Source organism: Haliaeetus leucocephalus, unplaced genomic scaffold, assembly GCF_000737465.1.
Source record: "Haliaeetus leucocephalus isolate CR32 unplaced genomic scaffold, Haliaeetus_leucocephalus-4.0 Scaffold251, whole genome shotgun sequence".
NCBI lineage: Eukaryota > Metazoa > Chordata > Aves > Accipitriformes > Accipitridae > Haliaeetus > Haliaeetus leucocephalus.
The window spans coordinates 10,124,399-10,144,496 of NW_010972687.1; the positions used below are offsets into that span (position 1 = coordinate 10,124,399).

A 20,098-nucleotide genomic window follows, 5' to 3' on the forward strand; every position below is an offset into this window, starting at 1 on the left:
CAGCCCACCATACAAGACAGGATTTGCAGTCAAAGAGTGAGTCTGGCTCAAAGGAAAACATTTTTTGTTTTCCAATTATGAATTTGATGAGATTTCACGGAAAAAGTTGTCAGCACATTTAAATGCCTCCCTATGTGAACCTGAGCCTCAGCACTCTGGGTAATACATACAGTAATCCATAATGCCTTTCTTAACAGTTTGCATTTTAAATACATAGCTACCACTGGATATCACAGCAAACTAGGAAATCATTAGCTGTGACAAGAACTTCAACAACAACTGTATTTCTTCATACCAAGTTGTAGTGACATGCAACTACTAACAGATCACTTACTATATTCACATAGAGCCGAACATGATGAAAAATCAAGCACTGTAGTTAAATTTCACTATAAAAATCTCCAGAAAAGGTTAGAATAAAGCTAGTTTGTTTGTTTGTTTGTTTTTTTAAATTCCTACTCTTTTCCAGTCCCCAAAACACTCTGTGTAACTATGTTATAGATAAGAACACAAGCTAGGAATTTAGCTTTATACCAAGCTAGAAAAAAAATCCTAAGGAAAAGGTGTAACAAACAAGCTGATTAGAATGAGATACAGGCCTCACCAAAACAACTGTACTTTTGTCTATCACTTTATAGAATTTTAGATCAAGCTGTTCCTGTTAACAAAAAAACTGTTTGAAGGCAGGCAAATATACGCTTTAAATATACTTATGGCCCTCTTCACAGGCAGGAGAAATAAAGTGCAAATTCCAGAACTTTTAAACCTGTTTTGTGCTCTGCTACAACCATACACACAGGTTTGGTTCAAAAGAACCAAGTCCTTTATTTTCTTAACTGTTTAATCAACATCTGAGGAATCATATGTCGCTAATGCTAAAAATAAAAGGAAACCTTAACTTGAAGCACAGTACAGTAAGCCAAAAATCAAGTTCATGAGTATCTGTATAGTGAAAACAGATGCACAGAGGATGAAGGGATAATGACATTCAAAGGCTAAGGGCATCTACCAATGGGCCTCTAAAACCTAAACTCATATAGATATTCAGGAAAGCAAACTAAGCAAGAATTATATTATTACTGGAAAGGCTAGTTTGTACTAACTGAACTATTTTCCTCTTCTCTTGCTAATTAAGGTCATGACTAAGTTACTAAAAATACTGCACTATGCATTTTCACCATTCCTGCCTGTTTTGACTATAGAAAAAGCCATTCTATTCTAAAAAGAAATCACATAAACTAAAAATGCAATTTACAGGTGGTGGAAAGATGTTGCCAAATCAAGTATTAAATAACTTGCATTGCCTTTAACAACATTTCTTGTTCTGCCTGGGCAACTTAAAACATGGGTTTTTTACACATGCCCTCTATGCAGGTAAAGTTGACAAATTCTTATTCTGTTCCTATGAGCACTGAGCAGTCTGTGCAGCAGTAAAAAGTCTAAATTACATTTCCCAAACGCTAACACGGTGCCTTGATACATGGTTCGTTCCTTTCTCTATCAACTTCATTACATTAATCAGGAAACAATCTGCGCAACAAAACACAAGTTCAATTCGAAGGTCATAATCAGACCTTTTTTTCAAGTTTAGCGTATCTTACCAGTCCATAGGCTGTAATTCTTTCATGTTCTTGTGTTACATCAGCTACGTAGGCAAATATTACAGAAAAGGTAACAGAAAAGATTCCAGATACCGAAATCATAGCGAAGTACCACCTAATGATTTAAAAGCAACAATTAGAAAGTTAAAGCTAAGACCTCTTGCTTTCCCCTTACTAATCAAGCAAGTTTGTATTTAAGCTGAGAAGTGTTCCTCAAGAACTAACGCAGAGCTCCACTGGAAATGATTGATTGTGGAGTCTCACTTAAATATTGGAAAACAGCATTTTGTTTTTTTTATATTCTACTGTTTACTTTACCTCAGCCTAAAAGAAGTGGCCCCTTCAGGACATGATACCTATACATTTTCACATTCTCAAAGCTGAAGCAAGTTTAAGTTATGAAAAAGGAACTATCTTAGAACTGTTTCTCAACCAGTTAAAGAATAAACTATCATATATAATGTTTCAGAAGCTGAACTCTGAATGCACTCAGAGTACTCAAAGTTCTTTTGTAATCCTCCTAAGTTTCACAATGAATGTAAATGAAACTGAAACCAAGTCAATTCCACTCAGTTAAGATTTCAAAGTTGCCTAATCAAAGAGTTAACAGATCTCATTTGCAGCAATTATACTTTTCTGTGGTCAGTAAATTCTAAGGCTCATTTAGCTTTAAAAATATGTTTATTACAGCATTGTCAGCCCTCAAGGGGGGAAAAAATTAACAGCTGAGTTTAAAACTGAGTTAAGAGCTATCAAACCATTTCAATTACTGTTATACTTGTGTGAAGACAGCAGCTAAATCACATTCCATAATTTCTACTTTTAAGATACACAGTTTTAATACCTCTTGAACAGAAAAGCTCCAGAATAATGCAATCACGACTTGAAAGCAAAGTGGCTTTCCTCTTGTCTTATTGTCCCTCTCCCACCTTCCCAGCCTACTCCTCTGATTGAACTTCTGCTGTACTGACCAGCTTGCTACTGCAGTCTGTATCACTTACCATGGACTTATTCTCATTAATGGAATTGGGGCACAGGTGAAGAAAACTGTAAGAAGAAGAAAAGATTTTCTTCCCCATGCATCTGATAGAGCACCTATTAGCGGAGCACTGAGAAAGGACAAAAAACCCTGTGACAGAAGAAAAACAATTAATATGTCTATATTTACATTTCCAAGTTTCACTTTAACTACAATATAAAAAAGGCCTAAAATTGAAATTTGACGTTAACCACAAAATTGTAGATAACTGAAATTGTACACAATTTCTTCCACAGTCTACTTTTCTGTGATTCTGATGTTTTATGTTTCAAATCTATTAAACCTGAGTGCATTAAAAAAAAGGCAAACATTTTTTCAAGATCAATTTGATTCAATATAGAAGTACCACAGACTGAAAAAGCTACTTAAAAATTTCTAAAATCTGCAGTCTGGTTTCACAAAGGACATCTTCTTAGCCTCCATCACGAGACTTAGTGCTAGATGCCAAACACAAATTCCCCTCTAATTTGGACTGTCTTAAGGGAGAGTTTTGGGTAACGGAACTGTACTCTGAAACAAATTAAGGAGAACACATACTGCTTTATACTACATATTTATCATGTACAGGACATTCACACATTGCAAGAGCTATGGGGACCATTTGAGCAAGCTTGACAATTTGAGACAATGGAACACAATAATATTCCAATGGCTAAAGTCAGACTTACAGATACAGTTGTCATGGAGAAAATTGACTTAGGATCAAATACTAGATTTTTCAGCATTTCATGAAGTCCTACAATCTAGGCCTCAAATCTGTTCTCTATTACACAGAAGAATTAAAATAAGCAAAGCCTTTCACAGGTTAACTGCAAAACCTCCAGAACAGACAAATCTTCCCCCTAATTAGTATATTGCTCTCTCATCAATCCAACTCTGCCATAAATCCAAACACTAGTAAATACATGGTTCTGTAAGCATCTCGATACACCAGAAGTCTACTCCAACTAACTTCAGGTAACCTCTGGTATTCAAATATAGTCACCTTCAAGTTTAACACATGTGTACAGACTACTGTACTAAATCGCTATTCTGCCAAGTCCCAATAAACAACTCTGAATCCAATGATTTCAGTAAGTAAATTGAGAACAAAAGCTATAAAGCCACACCAGCGGATGCTAGGAAAGTTAGATGCCTTACTCAGTTGAAATTAATGGGTTTGCTCCTAAGAGTCAAGTTTCAGTAGACTATGAACTAACATGTTTTGTTAACTGTCACCCAAAACCCTTTTGGTATTTCATAAACAGAAGTTTAAAGAAAATACTGGACACTGAAGTCTAGGCTCACTCTGGTCTATGCTCCCCTGTATTACACCTGTTAGAGCAATACATATATTTAGACCATGCACTTTTCTACAGGTATGCCCTGTAGAAAATATATGGAGAACCCTCCATTCACTACATTTAAGTGATACTCATAGTTACACTGCACTGTGAACAGAGTTGAAAGAAAACACCAAGAGGAACATGAACTTTGTTCTTCTAAGACATCAATGCAAAGTTAACTTCCTCTTCCAGTTTGAGACTTCCTGACATCCTTAGCATATGGTGTTCTGCCAATCCACCGTGAAAGTTATCAAGACAGTAAGTCCATCCTAAAGATGTCATGTTCTTACAGCTAAAAAAAACACTTTAGATTTGTTACAGAATACAAAGCTAAATAATTTCTGGGTGCTATAAATTAACTTAGTCAAGTTACACTAAGTGCTTTGAAGCTGCTCAGTACAACAGTTAGCAAAGAGAGACTTTGAAGTTTTAGTTATGCTAGAGGAATTCTGCATGCTTTTTTTGTGGCAACAATCCAGCATGACCACTGCGTGAATGCAGAGGTATAAGTAGGCTGTAAGCTGCCCTGAATATCTTGACCATCACAGAATGCTCAAAAACTGATAAAAAAAGACCAGGAAAAAAACCCAACCAACAAAACAACAAACAAAAAACCAAACAACCCTGCTGAAAATTAGCTTTTATACCACATCTTGGACAAAATCAGTGTTTAAGTGCTTCATTTTTTATCTCAATGGTATCATCATGGCTGCATTAATCTGCTTCTGATATAAATCATCTCACATTAGGAAGCAGACATGAAAAACCTAGCTCCGTTTTCAGAAGGATCCTTATCAAGATTACAATAGCTACAACTGGTACCTATTCAAATAAGAGGAATTTAAACTTCTGAGAAATATTCCACTTGCTTCAAGATGCTACCATTTAGCAGCAAAGCTTGAACTGAGACTAAGAACACAACCATTACAATGAAAAAATGGTTTAAGAATTAATTACATTCTCGCTGTTTTGTATATTCCTATGGAGAATGCAGGAGAGCCAAATTACAATACAGGAACACACAGAATATTTAGGTCAGAGGTTTTGAAAAAATCTTACCTTAACACCTTGAATAAGACCATTCATTAAAAATGTATGATGGGAGAATGTTTCATGTAAGACCTGATACGGAAAAAAAGCATTATTTGAATCAGCAGAGACAGGAGAAGGTTGATTCAAAGTTTAAAACTGATTTGTAAAACAGGATAGCTCTACTGGGACTTGTTAAAAAAGTATCTTATCCCAGAACTACACTCTTAATTGTCTTCACAAGAAAATATTGATAAGGTATTATATCAATGTATTGCCATAAATACCTCTGCTGGCACAGATCGCACCGTACTGCAGAAATAGTTTGGTTTGGAGTACTTTGGTCAGAAAGGGGATCAATGTAAGCAAAAAGCATCTCCATGTGGTACAAATCACAGAATTTCTGAGGTAGATAACTCCTTCAAAAGATTGACTCAGTCGTTGCTAATCAGAAGTAAACATGAGATTCAGCTAGCTTACTCTGTCAAGAAATAAACAGTGTTATATTCACCACAGCCCAAAAAGGCACTGTGCGAACTGTTTCTGAATGAATTGCAGATATTCAACAGCCATACAGAAACACTTCTGATGAACAAGTAGATGCTTGTAAATACCAGCAACAGTTCTGAGTGTTTCATGTATTCTTTAAGTACAGCTATGAATTCATTTGAAGTGCTTTACCAGCAGTCTTAATTCAAGGACAAGCATGTTAATCTATACTAAACAGATTTACCATAAATATGCAAGAGAGTTAAAAAGCCTCACAGGTGCTACTGTGTCAACTAAAAAAGATACTGCAACAATCAAAGCATGTATGCACACACACTTCAAATTCGTTTGCTGGCTTTATCTATAGGTAAGTGCCAACAACTACAAAAATTATATGCATACTGAGAAAGCCACTAGCCTGAAGAGACACAATACTTTAGCATCACTGAAAATTATCAGCATCATTTTTCAAGGATGACTGAGATTCTCAGATCATAGGTTTAATAAAGGTGGTTGTTCCCATGTTAACTACTGGTCAGATAAATCCGCTAATTTATACCCCTTTTCTTCCTGGTCTCATCATCTGTTTAGATATTTAGAACAATTTTGCACCTGTTTGACCACTGATCTTATGATATGAATGGAGGAAAAAAAAGTCAGGGTGCAAATTAGAGATCTAAAAGCAGATGTCTTCCAAGTAAAAAAAAAAAAAAGGCAAGCAGGAAGCTCACAGAGTCAAATCTAATTACCCTTCTGCAAAGTGTTCCCCAGTATTCTTCCTGGGAGACAACCACTGCTGATATTGGTTCAAGCTTTCTTTCTGTTACTTCATAGACAAGAGAAATGCAAGTTGACAAACTGGTAGAGGGAGCTGCTTTACTCAAGTTCTACCAATGGAAATATTTATATATTCAAAAAAAGATTATACTGAAGACAGAATATGCCATTAAGTGATTAATATTGCTTACGGTGGTTTACTAATATTGGCTTACAGGACCATAAATAAGAATAATGAGCATAAGTTTTGGGCAGTCTGTGAGCAAAATAGCCTTTATGTGCTTTATAAACACTTTAAATCTTTTCTTCTCTTAGTGTCATACAACAACCACCACAGCTTTGCTGACGGATGTCAAAAGAAGTGAAAAAGTAATCTAAAAAATTAACTTTAAATAATCTCAGCTATCACAGAATACATACAATACATACATAATACACAACACATTTTAATCTCATTTGCTGTTGACAGTGACCTGGAGAATCACAACACAACCACAAAAAATTTGAGTGATCATGAGCTTTGATCAACAGGCCAGACATTTCCATTTCTGCCCTTCCCACCAGACAAACATGCTGGAGCAAAAAGGCTGAACCTTGCCCATAAGAAAGCTCTACATGACTTCTATTACTGCTGGCTGATCAGCAGGCCAAGGTAAATTACCACAAGCACATTACAAGACAGAAGGGTGCAAAGTATAAAACCAGATTTCAAATTATTTAAAACAAACAGCAGCCTTTCAGTGTGTGCAAAGCTGATTACAAATAAAGATGATCAGCCCCTAGAACACAGAAGTCATTTACACCTCTGTAAGGTAAGTTACACCATTATATGTAACTCAGTGCTTTAATTTAAGTTTTCAGTCCCATGCAACAGCCTTTTAAGTATTCAAGACCACATAAGAGAGAAACACAACATTCAAAATACGACACATTCAAGACCACGACTCTAATGAATCCAAATATTTCAGTCAAAATAAGACTTTAGCTTTAAATTAGAAGCATTTCATACACTCCCATTAGACACAGTGCAATGATAAATACTGGTTTGGGTTTGTGTGGCAGGGTTTTGGTAGCAGGGGAGGGGGCTGCAGGGGTGGCTCCTGTGAGAAGCTGCTCAAAGCTCCCCCAGCTCCAAGTCGGCCCAGCCTCTGGGATAATATATTTAAGAAGTGGAACCTGCAGCGGGGTAGAAGAGTGGGATGTGAGAGGAACCCCTCTGCAGACACCGAGGTCAGTGAAGAAGGAGGGGAGGAGGTGCTCTGGAGGAGGGGATGCCCCTGCAGCCCGTTGTGAGACGGCAGGCTGTCCCCCCCAGCCCATGGAGGGGAGCGAGGGAGCAGATGCCCACCTGCAGCCTGGGGAGGACCCCACGCCGGAGCAGGGGGATGCCCCCGAAGATGGCCGTGACTCCATGAGAAAGCCTGTGCTGGAGCAGCCTGTGCCTGAAGGACTGCAGCCTGAGGGAAGGACCCACACTACAGCAGTTCATGGAGGACTGTCTCTGGTGGGAGGTACCCCACGCTGGAGAAGGGGACGAGTGAGGAGTCCTCCCCCTGAGGAGGAAGGGGCACAGACACAACGTGTGCCAAACTGACCCCAACTCCCATCCGCTGTCCCCCTGCAATGCTGTGGAGGGAGAAGGTGGAGAAAACTGGGAGTGGAGTTGAGCCAGGAAGGAAGGAGGGGTGGGAGGAAGGTGTTTTTAAGATTTGGGTTTTACTTCTCATTACCCTTGTTTTGATTTGATTGGTAGTAAATTAAATTGCTTTTGTGTTTTCCCCAAGTTGAGCCTGTCTTTTGCCCGTGACCATAAGTGGGGAGTGATCTCTCCCTGTTCTTGTCTCGACCCACGAGCTTTTCTTTATATTTTCTCATCATCCCACCAGAGCCGGGGGGAAGAAGTGAGCAAGCAGCTTCATGGTGCTTTGTCACCGGCTGGGCTTAAACCACGACAATAGCAATTTCACGAATTAACATTTCAGCTGCATTTGACTTACAGTAAAAATTCATATGAAACTGTTTCAGTTTGAGTACACTACTGAGGAATTACTGAAGGACCCACCTACCATACAGTTTTATTACAGTGGGGGTTTTTTTGAAGACTGTGTAAGAATTACTATTTGCACATTATCTCTTTAAATGAGAAGTGTCAAGCTTGGGCAACTTAAAGTTGAGCATTTCATTTATGAAAAAAAGGAAAGAAGAAAAAAAAGAAACAAGAAAGTCCACCCAGTTAAGCTTCCCTGTATTTTGACACTAGCAAGACAGCATGACAAGCTCGTCATTTAGTGAGACATTTACTTTATGGAAATCTGTTAACCATTTATAAGGACTTTTTTATTATTAAGCTACATTAAGAAGATTGTCTTTAGGAAGGTTAGAAAAACACCTTTCAAGAGTTATGTAGGTGATTTTATTTGGAGTTTGGGGAAGGAAAATAATTAACTCCAAGGTCTTTAAATCCCACAAAACCTTGCTCATCATGTATTCAAAGCGCTCTCAGATATTATCTGATGAAAAACTGGACTAATAGACTTTTGATGACTTCTCTCAGGCAGGCCTGATTTCAATGAGTAAGACCCATGTCTTCAGATGAAAGGCTTCATATCCTATTACCAAACACTCAAATTATCTATTCATCTGGAAAATAACTGCATTCCAGAACAGATTAAATACTTATAAAATTCATTTCTTACATGAAAGCCTTTACATTTTACTTCAAGTTACATGCTGGCAAAACAGCCAGCCCACAATAGCGTACAAAGTTTACTATGGGATGCATAGTTTATTTAGTTGTTATGACTGAAAGATGAATTGAACTATGAAGCCTTAGAAAAAGCCAGAACTTCCAGAGAGACCTTCATCAGTACACTAAACTAATGTTACTACAGAAGGCAAATAGAAGTTAGAGTAGTACAGCGTTTTGCTAATTTATTTTTCACTATCTTTTAGTCTTTCAGCTGTCCACATCTCAGCTGTTGTATATTACTATTGCACAGTGTTGAATGTTAAGACTCCTGGAATTCAGTTAATGAGGTACGCAGGAAGTGTAAAACAAATTAAAACCCTGATCCCTACGAATTAGCAAATTAACTTTTGTCGTTACTGCCAAGATGAGAGCTGATACTTACCATTAGCATTGGAGTTGTCAAGAGCCCCCAGGCAAAGAATTCTAGAAATATGACCACCACCGCATGGTATACGCTTGGCCGACCAATACCTTGTTGCTAAGAAAGAAAAACACATGCAGTGGTTGTACACATCCAGTTCATTACATGTGCAAAGATCTCTTACAAACATATTTTGAGTGTAACCAGCTTTCAGGATGACCTATTACCAAGCCATTGGGAATAATAATAAGCCAAACAAGGGTGGAGAAAAGTTATTACAAAACAACTAAAAATCTCCAGGGAAGTTGAGGAATTTTGTTCCCTCGAACTCTTGCTGACTGAAGAGAATTATTTTCCCCGTTCCTGACAGTGCTCTGTACTGCTCCCACCTCCAGCGTGCCTTTAGGCTTCCTCCCCCTTGATCACTATTCACAACCCTTCCACAGCAGTGTAACAAAGGGTGTAACTCTCCCTGCTACCTCCACAACTGACAACAAAACAGATCTGCTTTATAAAGATCACATCACCATTACAACAAAACTATGACAATGCACATAATCAGAAAAGCACCAATTTTTGTATTTGAAACTGCCAAAGCACAAGAAAAGAAGGGGCAGCTTATGCCATCTGTACAACTGCTTTCTGTTGACTGCTGACCAACTGATCTCATTGCTCGTGTGTGCCCATAGACTAGAGACCCAGGAGCTATTCTACTAGTCAATAAGTAATGCCAGGAAGAATTAGCAAACTATGGAAGTGCTCACAATGCTGTTGAAACTGCTGCCATTCAAGACCCAAAAACTCGATCCTAGACGAGAGACCTAGAATCTTTTTATTTAGACGAACCAGGCAGAAGCCTTGAGTAAAGCAGATTTAACCAGAACTGCTGCTTTCTTTAATTTCTATACGCTCCTTGCCACAGTAGCTGTTTTACAAAGTTTTTGGGTTCTAAAATTACTCTTTCCCCTCACCGTTACCCCGCAGAAGATTGTTTTTCAGTGTTTCTAGCAAATCCAAAGCCATTACACTGCCACAGGGCTAGCAATTCTTAGAAAGGAGCAGTACAGCTCTCTGATCTGATACTCCCATACACACCTGAAGTTTACCCAAATTATAAAAGGACACTTCTGCTGCACGTTGGGCAATCTAATAATGCATGATTCAGTTGAAGAGATACCATCTAGTGACAAGTATCAACCAGACTGTCATTTCAGCAGGTGGAGAGTATGGAGAACATGAAACTCAGGGTCTCCCAGTGAACTCAAAAAAAGTCAGGACAGCCTACAACAAAGAGCAGAGCAGAGACACATGTAGTGTTTGTCCCCTACTCAGTACCTTTCATCTAGATTGGTAGGAATTACAGGTTTAGAAAACACTTGTATTACAAGATTCATTTAAGCTAACAGCCTACAGTAAAGATTTTTAAGGAAATCCCTACTGCCTGGACAGTCTAAGTGCCCAGATCTCTAATAATTTTTAAATCTATCAGTTTATCAAAACCTGTAGCAGCAAACTAAAAGTAATGCAGACAGCATTTTTTCTAGCCAGTAAGATTCAAATTATTTTCTACATCGCAGCTTGCTTCAAAGCTTGAGGATTTGAAGAAAACAGTTCTCTTTCTCCTGGGAAACAATACGGTAATATCATAGATCAAAGATTATCTGTGAGAGGCTTTCAAGCATTATTAACATTTCTCTGTAGGTTACCATGCAATTTTTTATCTCTAAATAGCAAAGATTCCAAAGACTGGGGTGGGGGGTGTGTGTCAAAAATCTTCCTCATATAAGATGACTGCAAGTACTTCTACACAATGTAATGGGATAACAATTTTAAAAGTATTTTTTTGCCAAGATGTATATCACTCAGACTAGCACTTAACACAGATCACACTGAAGTCTGAAGATCCCTTCCACAGGAGCTTCCTCTGGAAAAGGCAAATTTTACAGCAGAGAGTAAGGGACTCCCCAGCCTTTCTCCTGCCTCTACTTTACTTCCCTCCTACCTCTATATCACTAAGCATGATGTTGGGCAATAAACCTCTAGTATGCGTTCAACAAACAGTTCTAATGCCACTAAAAATGAAGTTTTAGAGTGTTTGTTTGGTTTTTTTAATAATGTTTTTATTACATTCAAATTTGATCTGAGATTTACATAGTTCACCAGAAAGATGATGTACATACACATTCAAAAAGGCATGCATGTTTTTTTCCTCAGAAGTCATTTAAAAACTTCTGTGGAAGAAAAGTATTTTTGCTGTACTGAGCCTAAATTAGTATTTCTTGGAGGTTAAAACAGTCTGCGAATCATTTGGCGGTATCATGCAGCTTACAGATAGTTGCACTGTACTAAAAAACCATAAATCTCTATAGCCTTTTGGATTCAAGACAACCTGGAAAAGTAGAATTTAAATCCTGAAAGGAACATGCACCTGTCAAAATGAAGTCAAGCATTCGACATCAGATATACCAATAGCTACCAATCTATGATCCACATAAGACTGCAGTTGATGATTTTCAGTTTTCTGAGAAAGCCCTAAATGCCTAGATTAATTAAAGAACACTTGTGGAAATGGCTTTATCAGGAAACTAAAATAATGCAAACAGGAAAATTCACTGACATTGTCAAATGGACCAATGCAGGTACTTACTTCTGGATGCCCATCTTTCCTGTAGTTCCTAAAGGCTCTTACCACAAAAGCTTTCAAGCATCAAGTTATTTTCAAGAAAAGAAAATAGTTTATGACTGATGACGTACACAGTCTGGACCACTGATAGAAAAGCAACAAAAACTCTTTACTCATTTCAAAATCAAAGAGCTTTCTATAAACACTTCACACTTGATTTTAAGATGAAGCTACCCCAGAAGTAATGGTTGTGGCTCATTTCTATATTGAGAAAATACTTTGCAACAGAACATAACTGCATGCAATTTACATAAAGAATGAACTTGAGACACATATGCGAGAAACGGTTACAAACTTGAAGCACAAAGAGCTTTAGGCTTCTTGAACTAGACAATATGGGAACAACCTACTGAATTCTTTATGGTTAAAAAGATGTAAGTAGAATTTCAGAAATAGCACAGATACGGTCAACATACAAGTTGCTTTCATCACAACCCACCCCCAAATTTTAAAGTCTTAATGTTAAAAGTGAAGTGCCATCAGGAAAGTCTTAAAAACTGTTACGGGCTTATTTTCTATCCACACAGATCATCTTCATATGACAGCCCAGTGAGTGGGCTGAAAAACTATGTATGAACATTACTATGGCTTTCAAATGCAGCTGCTGGTCAAGCTATTATACTTGCACAATCAATAATGAGCAAAACATTACATAATCTCAAATGCTTAACAATAAAAGTTTAAGGCCATCATTATAAATCCAAAGTCCTAGAAGTTCTAACAAAATATCTGCTACTTCTCCAGTTTTGTCCTTCTGCTGTTCCTATGCTTCTTTTCGCCCATACCCAATTCTAAAAAAAAAAAAAAAAAAAATTTTTTCTTCTGCCTTTATTGGAGGCATAATAAACCCGAAAGTTAATTTGAAGACAACAAGAAGAACTACTGGGGTGCAATACAAACTTTTTTTTTTAAAGCAGAACACAGCTGTTGAACATTAATAAACCCATGAGAAGATGTCAAGATCATAAACCCAGCTGGCAGGGAAATGCTCATAGAAAAGGAAGAAAAATTGCAATTTAGTATCAGTAAGAATATCTTATCTTAGACATTTTGAAGGAGAGCTAGTACAATTCACCCTAAAATACTCCACAGCAAGATGCAATTTTATAGCCAGTGCCAAATCTTCAGAGCAAAGCTAGAATTGACGGTATTAATTTATTTGCACAACTTTTAGGTAACTATCTCTGTTAATTCAAGTCTGTAATTTAACAATTAAAATTGTTCGAATGGCTACAAAAACACCTTAACATCCAATTTCAAACATGCTTAACTCTTTGTTTCTCTTAAGCAACACACATATTTCCAAACAAAACCACTTCTCACTGTTCAAATCCTGAAGTCCTCCAGAGCGCCTTTTCAAACTTTTCACATTTTGATGCGGGCCATATAGTCCTGCCAGGCAGATTAAGACAAAGACTAATGGATAAATACAGGATGTTTTTTTCCTCCCATGAGGGTGAAGGAGCAGAGCCCATTGCCCCTAGCATGCCCAGAGCTGGAGACATGTTATCAGACCTTGAAGGGTTTCAATACCCAACTGGAAAAGCCCTAAGGAACCTGCTCAGGCCTCACAGCTGATCCTGCCCTGAGGAGGAAGAGAGATCTCCCTGGTACCTCCCCAGTGGAATAAACCTGTTATCTCTCACAAAGATAACAACCAAACTCAAACTGGACTGCTGAACAGACAATCACCCCTTTCTACCCCCGCACTCTCCTCTGGGAAATTCTTTCCCACCAAGCAGTAGGGTCTCCCAGGAGAGCCTGCTAGTTGCTTGTTCTACTTCCAGTAGAGACTACTTTGCAAACAGCACTCACTGTCCCTCTATACTATGTAAACCAACATTCAAATGCATTAGTATGAAGAGTTTTCTTACTTTCTTTTAAAAAATTATCTACAGAAACATTCTCCCCCTACAAAAATTAACTGCTACAAGTACTTCTTTTTTTTTTCTTTTTTTTTTTTTTTTACACAACCACCTGCACTGCAGTTCACTATATCAACTCTCATGTTTTCAAGAAAACAACTGAACTAGGAGAATCAGTAAAACACTGAGAAACATGCTTTCATGTATGAATCATTCAGACCTTGAAGTTCATGCCAAGTTATAAAGTGCATTCCCATTCCACATTTATCTTCACTGCTATTTTCTTAGTTCCCCCCCCAGGTTCAACCATTCCAAATGCAAACTTTTCCTGGTATGCTTCACTACATCACTATTTAATCATTTTAGCTTATTCTAGCACAAATATTATGCTACCAATCCATCTCACTACATTATGGATGCTCTTTTCTTCACACGTATTACCCAGGTAGCTCTCTAGGCATATTGCATGTTTACCTCTTTCTAATTTTCAAACGGAAGTACTTAGGAACCCCCTTAATTCCAACTGTTCCCCACAAATGCCCCATTTGTTGGAACTGGCAAGAATTCACTCAAGTGCAAAAAAGCACCCTGAAGACCTTAGCTGCCTTTGTCACATGAAGCAATCACCAAGTGATTATGTGTACAAACCCCAGCCTAAGACATGTAACTTGTATGCAGTGCAAAAAAATACAGAGAACGCAAGTGAAAGTACTTCACTAAACAGCACAGCCTTTAGCATTTTAGATGTGCCTTGTGAGCTAAAATATAAATCATAACTAATTCAGCTCATACATTGTTCAAACTTGTATTTCCATTGCAAAAGAAATACTTTAAGCAGATCTGTAACTGGACAGTAAGATCGTGATGCACTCTCTCAAGAAAAAGCTAGGCTAAATCGTATTCCACAGGTCTCAGAACCACAACTAGTTCCAAATGGAAAAGCCTGCACAGATTTTGTAAAGAGAAATTGTACCTTATAAAAAAATCCCGGAGTTCTCAAAAGAACCTGTATGGGTAAGGGAGATCACATTAATAAGCCTTCTGAAAATTCAAGTAAAGGTACTCACAGACCCTCATCAAAGGCTCTTAATGCAAGCGGAAAAGGGTGCAAACTCTTCACAGGAATTAAAAAGTTAAAAAAAAAAAGGTAAAAAAGAAAAAAATAAACAGTATTAAAAAAAACAACAATCCTTTCACAGCAGAGGGAAGTTACCAGATGAGTCCCAGTGCTCTGTCCTGGGGCCTATGTAGTTCAACACATTCATAACTGAGCTGTAAAAAGGGTGAAAGCAAAGTGACAAAGTTCACTGATGACAAAACGCAATTCACTTTAGAAAAGTTAGAGGGTAATGGTGAAAAACATCAGAAGTTGATGGCATCAGTAAAACAAATTAAATGGCAGATTAAAATTAATGTAGATAATTTAACTAATGCAAACATGAAAAAACAATTTTAATTCCTCATACAGGATGACTACTACTTAGGAATGTGATCCTGGAGAAAAACATTCCATGAAAGACACCAGTTTAGCATTCAGCCATGGTTTACAAAAGTGTATTCAAAGAGACACCCTGTTAGGAAAAAGATTATCATTATATTACTGCATAAACATGTGACGGGCCTGCCTTGCTAACCCTCTGCTTCTAGCGTTCTAACCATTTTTATTAGATCTATGTAAAGATCCTCCCTTCTATCCCATGACTGGTTGCTTTGTTCAGAAGCTTTAAGCAATACACACTGTAGAATAGTCTATTTTACAGAAGCACAAATGAAAGAGGCCCAGAGAAGGACAAAGAACATTGCCAAAGGTATGGAGGAATGCTGAAGTTGGTTCCTCCAAGTTGCAGTCAAAACCTCTGCAGAAAGATACAACTGGGATTTATTGAAGTGGTAGTGAGATGAAGGGTGTGAAGAGAGAACAATTGTCACTGCCTTCTCACACTAAAATGCAAGAAATAAGTAAAGCAGGACCCAAGACAGCAAGTTTAAATTGCATGGCACTTCACATGGTTTACTCTCAGGGTCTGAAATGTCTTGCCACATCATTTTTTCTGCTGGGAACACATTCCTGCATAGACTGAACAAACTTATGAAGCAGGAATCTTCTGAGGAACGTAAAATATGAAAACACTATTTCTGGTTCAGTCTTTGACACTGAGGCCATCGAGGGTAGGAAGAGCATCCAAGAGAACAATTGCCATATGCCCTGCTACATTCTGAAAGCTCAGCTTTAGACAGTGCTGCATTGTCTAATTGAACTACTTCTTACAGGAATAATATTTAACAACCATATTACGCTACACCAAATTGCAAGCTGATTTATCCACTGCTCTAGTTTTCTTCCTAAAATGTAGAAAGGTGTATGACACTGAGAAATTCCTCTAAAAGCACAGACTGCTTAGTTAATTCACATGCTTCTCAATGGGATAGATAATTACTCAAGCTCATTGCCCAGTGGTTAAGTTTGGATCTTCAATATTAAAATACCCAGTCTTATTTATGTAATTAAGTTTCTATTGCTCTAGCCTAGCATACTCCTCTCTGGACACAAAACCGTCCAGACTGCTAGAACCTGGAGGATCAGTACCAGCAAACTCAGAACAGCAAAAATGCCCTCTCAGCATGAATATAACCAAGAGTGATTCATTTTCAAAGACAGCAGCTAATCACTCCTGGTAATGGTTCAGACTCAGTGTTAATTTAACATGATGGGAAGATTCAGAATAACACTGGTAACCTTGAGAAGACAACACTGTTTATCTCCAATTATTCAGATTTAACAGGAAAAATAATTTTTGTGTGAAAGAAAATAGTGCTCCACAAAGGACTAAACACTCAAACTGCCAGTTTGGACAATGTGCTTACTACCAGCGATTCAATCTAAATCCTACAAGCAAGAAATTTAAGAAATCAACTTACTGGACAAAGGTGTTTCACTAAACATTTAATCATGCTGCCTCAGTTTCACCATACTGTAATTTTTATGAAGTATTGTACCACCACAAGTATTAAAAAGAAAAATGCTAGCAGTAAGGGTAAAAACCTGTAATTCTTTGGGTATATACCAGTTCTGCTCCGCTGTGTACAACAGCTTAATGAATAAAGGCTGGCAAACTTCCAAGATGTACAGTTTTAACATTTCATTTCTAAAAAACACAGAGGTGTTGGGCATTTTATAGCATCCAAGAACATGAAACTAATATATGATTAATTCTCAAAGAGGTACATAGGCGTGTTTTCTCCTTAGATATCCCATTTTGGGACTGCTCCCATAAGAGCACTTTATTTAGACAGTACGGTTGCTGTATTTTCCTAAAAAGCTTCCTTAGTATGGCATTACTTTACTGACAATAGGTTGCATAGAAATGAAGTATGTGGTACGAATATTCTGAATGTCACGCTAAGGTTTATACTACCAGAGTTCAGAATTCAGATAGAACAAGATTGCACAACCAGTAACAAAATGTCCATGGCATCATTTACTTCAGTTTCTGAAGCTCACTGAAATCTGAGTAATACAGCCAACGGAAACTGATTTAATTCCAGTGGAATTTACTTATACTATTGTTCTTATTAGCTTTGAGCCAGTAACTCAATTCATAAAGAGTCATTTGTTCAGCATTTATATTTTAGTTCTTCGAATCAGTGAAGCCAATACATTCAACAGGTTGAAGTTAGTTACAGATAAATCAAAAACCAGAAGCTTCTTACTCCCAAACTGGAGGGGTAAAGGGAGAAAGCCTTGCGCAACCTGACGGACTTTGTCATACTCTTCCACTTTGTACTACTGATCTGATGTGGCAAAACAATCAGAATAAAAATTTAAATGAAAACATCCTTCACAAACCAAAGAAGGAGCTCACCAAAATTTCACTTCTGTATTTACTTCTTCATCAGCAGCCCAAAGGGCAAGCTTCCACTTCCAAATGCCAGGGATGCACACCCACTGATACCAAGGAGATCTCTGCCATTACATATAAAGAGATGATCCAGTCCCTCATATTTTAGTCTGAATAAGCTCTTTCAATAAAGTCTAGGCAGACAGAGTTCTAGCAATATGACAGCCACATGAGAATCACAGGGAAGTGCAGGAACTGCAGTAACAAAGCAGGAAACACTGTTCAGTCAGGAATTGTGAAGCAGACCCTAAGCTGATGTAAGTATAATTGCTTTACTGCTATATCAATGTACAGAAGATAAGGCTAGAGCCCCACGTCTTACTCTCTTGTAGGAGATGCATTACAGGAACACAAAATCCCTTAAGGGCACAACTAGGAGGGAGGGTGCAAAAAACCCACCCAGGAAGCAAAACCTGAGATAATTCTATAAATTGAGAATATATGTCATTTAGAAGCTAAACTGTCAAACTGATAAAACAGCATATTTTAAGTACTCAAAAGCATTATTTTAATCCTTAATCCAACTTCAACAAACATTCCATCTATTAACAAAAAAACAGGTGAGAACCCTCATCAGTTATGGATTTATTTTCCATTTGAGTTTTACTATTTTTCAACATTAGAGAGAGAAATCAAAGTTCTTTAATTTTTTTAAAATTTCTCTACCGGTACCCTCCATTTCCTACCCTCTGTTCATATTTAAATAAATTCATTTGTTTTTTCTTCTATATAATGACATCACCTGTTATTTCTTACACCACGTCACCCATGCTGATAAAACTGAAAGCTTACATTTCTTAACTAAAAAGTTAACAGGCATTTTCTAGAGTTACCTCCCTATTCTGACTTCAGATTGAGTTACTGCATCATACATATCTATAGTCCTAAATGGGAGCTGCTGTACACAAACCTTGAACAGCAAATATACCATACAGCAGACATCAGCTGCACTTCTTGAAGGAGTCCAACCTGCTTTTTGGAAGACAGAACCATTTCTAAAAGAGAACTGAAAAGACTCGAATACAGAAGTGATCAGTTACGAGAAGCAAGAAACAGTCACCTCATAATTAACTTACGGAAAATAATTTATTTGACTAATGAATTCCATAGAAGAACAGTTTTTTACATCTTCTCTGGGTTAATCACATATTAAAAGCACCTTAACACCTTCATCAGATATGAGTAAGGGACAAAGAGCCTACTGATATCAAACAGATGGCTTCCAGATTACTTTTTTTACATTCTTGAGCTCCAGCCATGATATCACATTAATGCTACACTATTAATGCTCAGATAAAGATATTACAAATTCATTCGCTTCACATTAACATAAAACAGTAAACTATCTTCTCTCTGATAGTAGAGATGCTTATCTGTGGGAGGATAGGCAACACACGTAAGAGATGTTGGCTCCCTGACGCAAATGTAAGTGTTTTAAAACTTTTGGCATAAGCAATGCTTTCAGCACATCTACTTTTGTGATTAAACTAATATTAAAATACATTATTCAGGAACACCCAAACATGAATGTAGTCTAAAAAAGCATAAAGAGCTATCAAGTGAGGTTGCAAATAAAATTTACGTGATTTCAACTTGCCAAAAGGGATTTATCATGGCCAATGATTTGTCACTATGTGTGTTCCCCCGGCTCCCCTACTCCCACCTCGTGCTCTGGGCTCACCGTCAACAACACAGGATAGGTTATATCATCTCAGCCGGGACCATCCTGCCTGAAACAAGTCACCTGTCCCCACCCAGTGCAGAAAGCTCACGAGGTGTCATCTCAGGTCTGTTTTTAAAGGCGTCCTGTGAGCATGCACGTAGAAAGAGAAAGGCTTAAGCCCCTCGAAAGACGTTTCTGCAGGGAAGCAATCACGCACCACTGCCACTCTTACAACCTTTCTAGAGACGCTTTCAAGTGAGCGCACAGACCGCTCCCTTCCAGCTCCTTTTATTCGCACAAAGGCATCTTAACGCTTAATGCAGTGAAAAGAAACGAAACCGAAAGAGCAACATGTTACTAAAACGGCGTGGTAACTCCACGGTTTCGGCTCCCCCAGAAGCACCTCCTAGAACTCCGAAGGAAAACTAAGCCTGACGTCCAGGCACCTCGGATTTATATATGTTAAAAGAAAACTTACTTACATCCAGCTGCTTACAGGTGTCGCCTCTGTCCGGGATAAACCAGTAACGAACGCGCCGGGGCTGGCAGAGAGAGACCCGGGGCTGGCGGAGACGAGGCGGCGCGGCCGCCGGGACGCCCGGGGCCGGACCGGCCCGA

The 20,098-nt window shown here is 38.1% G+C and overlaps 1 protein-coding gene across 3 annotated transcripts in view; it reads right to left on the reverse strand.

Moving 5' to 3' along the window:
• The window catches only part of HIATL1 (hippocampus abundant transcript-like 1), a 32,091-nt gene extending 13,235 nt beyond the window's left edge, over positions 1 to 18,856 (reverse strand). Inside the window, exons 1-6 of one of the 3 annotated variants that reach the window (XM_010568690.1) lie at positions 18,728 to 18,856; positions 17,782 to 18,012; positions 9,392 to 9,487; positions 5,025 to 5,087; positions 2,603 to 2,730; positions 1,602 to 1,716 (exon numbers count right to left, since the gene is read on the reverse strand). In XM_010568690.1, the coding sequence (XP_010566992.1) occupies positions 1,602 to 1,716; positions 2,603 to 2,730; positions 5,025 to 5,087; positions 9,392 to 9,400 (315 nt within the window). In that variant the 5' untranslated portion in view covers positions 9,401 to 9,487; positions 17,782 to 18,012; positions 18,728 to 18,856. Of the gene's footprint in view, positions 1 to 1,601; positions 1,717 to 2,602; positions 2,731 to 5,024; positions 5,088 to 9,391; positions 9,488 to 10,547; positions 11,121 to 17,781; positions 18,013 to 18,727 lie in introns of those variants that run through there. The other 2 variants (XM_010568688.1, XM_010568689.1) reach the window with 2 other exon arrangements.
• Positions 18,857 to 20,098: the final 1,242 nt, after the last annotated feature.